Below are 1,683 nucleotides of genomic sequence, written 5' to 3'. Positions count from 1 at the left end.
GCAACAGGTTTGGCATTTTTTGACTTTTATTGAGCCACCGGCCAAGCTGTTTTGTAGGGTTTACTTTACTCAGACTTGGAACTATTGAAGAAAAAAACCCTGAGTGGAGTTTATGATTTTGCATTTATTTGTCACTGACCATTCTTCCCTTGTCTGGGTCTTTAAAACCACAAAACCCAGCACAAGATTAATCCGTTGGGCTCTTCGTCTACAAGAGTTCTCCTTTACAGTAGAATACCGTAAAGGCAGATACAATACAGTCCCAGATGCCCTATCCAGAGCTCCAGTGGGTATCAACCAATCACCCACTTATGCTGCTGTGTTGAGCATGATTAAGGATACCTCACTACATCTACAAATCACAGATAAGGACATCTGGAAAGCACAACAAGTGGATCCTGATGTTCAGAACCTGTATGAAAAAATCCTTGAAACAGGAGAAATTATTGAAAGTCCCACAATCAAATTCNATCTTGAGCCTGTAAATTTGTCAATGTTTGTGGGCCTGATGACCTTGAAGGCTGAGCCCGATGTTTATCAGCCTTCCATTGTGGACATGAGGCTGGTGCATGATGTCCTTTGCAGCGCCAGCAGTATACTTGAGGAGGTCGGTTGGAGGTAGCTGGGTTCTGCTGGTTGGGTGTACTTTTAGTATTTGGCAATGCAGAAGTCTCACAGGAAGAAGATTTCTGAATTATCTTCCCCGAACTTTTCCTTAGTTCATATTGCAGTTGATTCTGTCGGTCCTTCTCCAGCTGTTGTCCCAAACGGACTAATTCATCCACCGTAGTTACTCTACTTCTTAGTTGACTGGGGAGTTGGGGGTTAATGTTTTTTAAGATCAGTTTAACAACATCCCCTTCACATATAGCTGGATTCCAGCGTTTACACAGAGATTGATACATGTAGGCAAAGTCTCTGATGCTTTCATCTTCTTTTTGAATTCTGTTGCGTACTCTTTCTGCCAGCTCATCCTCATAATCCTCTGATAGGAATGCAGCACGAAAATGTTTGTTAAATTCTCTCCAGGTCTGGATTTTATGACGTGCCACATCCCACCAATCTCGGGAAGTACCATGTAACACATTTCGTAGTGTAGCCATAAGTTCCTCATCAGTGAGTGGATTGAGGGCCAAAAAATCTTCACACCTCTCTAAGTACTGAAGAGGGTCAGAGGAGTCATTAGCTTTACCAAATGTTGGAAACTGCAGTTTAATGGGGCTTTTCCCCACAATTCTACTCCTCGCTTCTCCTTGCATGAATAAACTTACAGGCGACTCAGGCACATCATCAGGTTTTCCAACTCTTGTTGACTGCAATCTAGGATGGCCTGTAGTTCCTAGATGATGCTCTCCAAGTAAGTCAACTGGATGGGTTTGCACAGCTGCATGTCCAGTTACAGTGGTTGCTCTTGAGGTTTGTATATCCTCAGCTATGGAGCATAAAGTACTAAGGCAGAGAGAAATGTCCTCCTTCACTGTTTGAATGATCTCAGGTATTATTTTTGTGGTAATGTCAGCATGCTGTTCCTTTAACCTCCATCCAAGTGAAGCATCAAATTGTGCTCTTAAATACTCCACTCGTTTATCCACATGTTTGACAGTTTGTTTTTGATGCTCCAAAAGTAAATCTGTCTGTTTTGAATTCATTTGTTCCATTTGAGAAAACATTTTTCTTGACAAC

The 1,683-nt window shown here is 42.0% G+C and overlaps 1 protein-coding gene across 1 annotated transcript; it reads right to left on the bottom strand.

The window, feature by feature from the left end:
• Positions 1-461: 461 nt before the first annotated feature.
• LOC106530623 (activity-regulated cytoskeleton-associated protein) lies at positions 462-1,683 on the bottom strand (the record flags this gene model as incomplete). The annotated part of the gene is given in 1 exon segment (XM_014026278.1): positions 462-1,683. A coding segment is annotated over 1 exon segment (1,222 nt), but the record flags the coding sequence as incomplete, so codon positions are not given.

Source organism: Austrofundulus limnaeus, unplaced genomic scaffold (genome assembly GCF_001266775.1).
Source record: "Austrofundulus limnaeus strain Quisiro unplaced genomic scaffold, Austrofundulus_limnaeus-1.0 Scaffold540, whole genome shotgun sequence".
Classification (NCBI taxonomy): domain Eukaryota; kingdom Metazoa; phylum Chordata; class Actinopteri; order Cyprinodontiformes; family Rivulidae; genus Austrofundulus; species Austrofundulus limnaeus.
This window is presented reverse-complemented; position numbering and strand designations above follow the sequence as displayed.